Genomic DNA, 1,375 nt, shown 5'->3' on the forward strand with positions numbered 1-1,375 from the left:
AATCCACACCACCGCTGTGGGTAACCCCAACATTCACCAGGTCTAACACACACCACCGCTGTGGGTAACCCCAACATTCACCAGGTCTAACACACACCACCGCTGTGGGTAACCTCAACATTCACCAGGTCTAACACACACCACCGCTGTGGGTAACCTCAACATTCACCAGGTCTAACACATTATCCCTCAGTGGGATAATGGAAATATGTGTTTCTTGGCATGTTTCTCCTGGTTTTCTTAATGATGATGATCCAAACCAACTTGTCATCATCAGTGATATGATGATTATGAACTTCAGGACTTCATGGAGTGCTCACCAGAACATACATAAGGTTATGTGAAGATGCGGGACACACTCATTACAACACTGTACTGAGGTCACTTTAAAATACCCATTAGTAACAGAATGACAATGTACCCTGACTATTTAATGGGTAAAAAAAGAAAACATTGAGGCTTTGTGTGAGACTTACAAAGCAGATTGTGCCAAACACATGCAGATGAAAACAGGCCCAACAAGTCTAACTGATGTAAACTTGTTTTTATGTTTGGTTGTTGTATTCCGCTCTTGAGTCGATGGAGATGATAAAAAATGATTTTTTAAATCATTATTTTAATTAAAACTTGACCTCTTGACTCTGATCTGATGAAGCATTCCTCAAAACTGTAAGTACATCTGAGTGGAGAATTCTTCTCAGATTGGTGTTTCTATATCAGTGAGACTGCAGAGCTCCCTTTAACTCATTCATTCTGTGATACAAAGCATTTATTGACATTAAGAATGAACCCAATTAATAAATGATTGTATGTAGTATATGTAAATATACTATACTGATTTGTAATTAAATCAAAATGAAAAGAAACTGCCTACACATACATGCTCTTAATTTTATGCTTGGTTTCATTTGTGAAACTGGCTGTGGACTCACTCACCCAACCAAGTAATCCTCCACCCTCATCGCATCACATTCTTTCTCATTCTCAGCATAGCAGCCAAACAGGACAGATATCATCAGTTACACATTTCAAACTTGTTGACTTGTGCAGAGAGCTGCAGTCACTCACCACGGAGAGCCATAGATCCTGAAGCCTCGCACAGTGACCTCAGAGTCCTGCAGGTAGATGCAGTTGGTGAGCAGCGACTGGACATTCTCATAATTCTCAGGCTTCAGTTTGGAGGCTGACGGGAAGTAGTAGAAGTCCTGTTTGATGAGGTCTGCCATGAACTCCTGGTCAAAGGTCAACTCATGGTTCCCAGCAATCACTATTTTGATGTCGTAGGGCAGAGTACCTGGGTTAGAAGAGAGGAATATCAGAGGGATAAATGACCAAAAAGGATAGATGCAAGGCTGAAAATGAAGGACACAATAAG

At 40.9% G+C, this 1,375-nt stretch overlaps 1 protein-coding gene across 1 annotated transcript in view; it reads right to left on the bottom strand.

Annotated features, from left to right (window-relative positions):
• Positions 1 to 925: 925 nt before the first annotated feature.
• Positions 926 to 1,375, bottom strand: part of LOC106959763 (metallophosphoesterase domain-containing protein 1-like) — a 40,872-nt gene continuing 40,422 nt past the window's right edge. Inside the window, exon 4 of the mRNA XM_015052521.1 lies at positions 926 to 1,294. Coding sequence (XP_014908007.1) covers positions 1,065 to 1,294 — 230 coding nt within the window. The 3' untranslated portion in view covers positions 926 to 1,064. The remainder of the gene's footprint in view (positions 1,295 to 1,375) is intronic.

This window comes from Poecilia latipinna, unplaced genomic scaffold, assembly GCF_001443285.1.
Source record: "Poecilia latipinna isolate Pla-1442-1.1 unplaced genomic scaffold, P_latipinna-1.0 Scaffold1116, whole genome shotgun sequence".
Classification (NCBI taxonomy): Eukaryota; Metazoa; Chordata; class Actinopteri; order Cyprinodontiformes; family Poeciliidae; genus Poecilia; species Poecilia latipinna.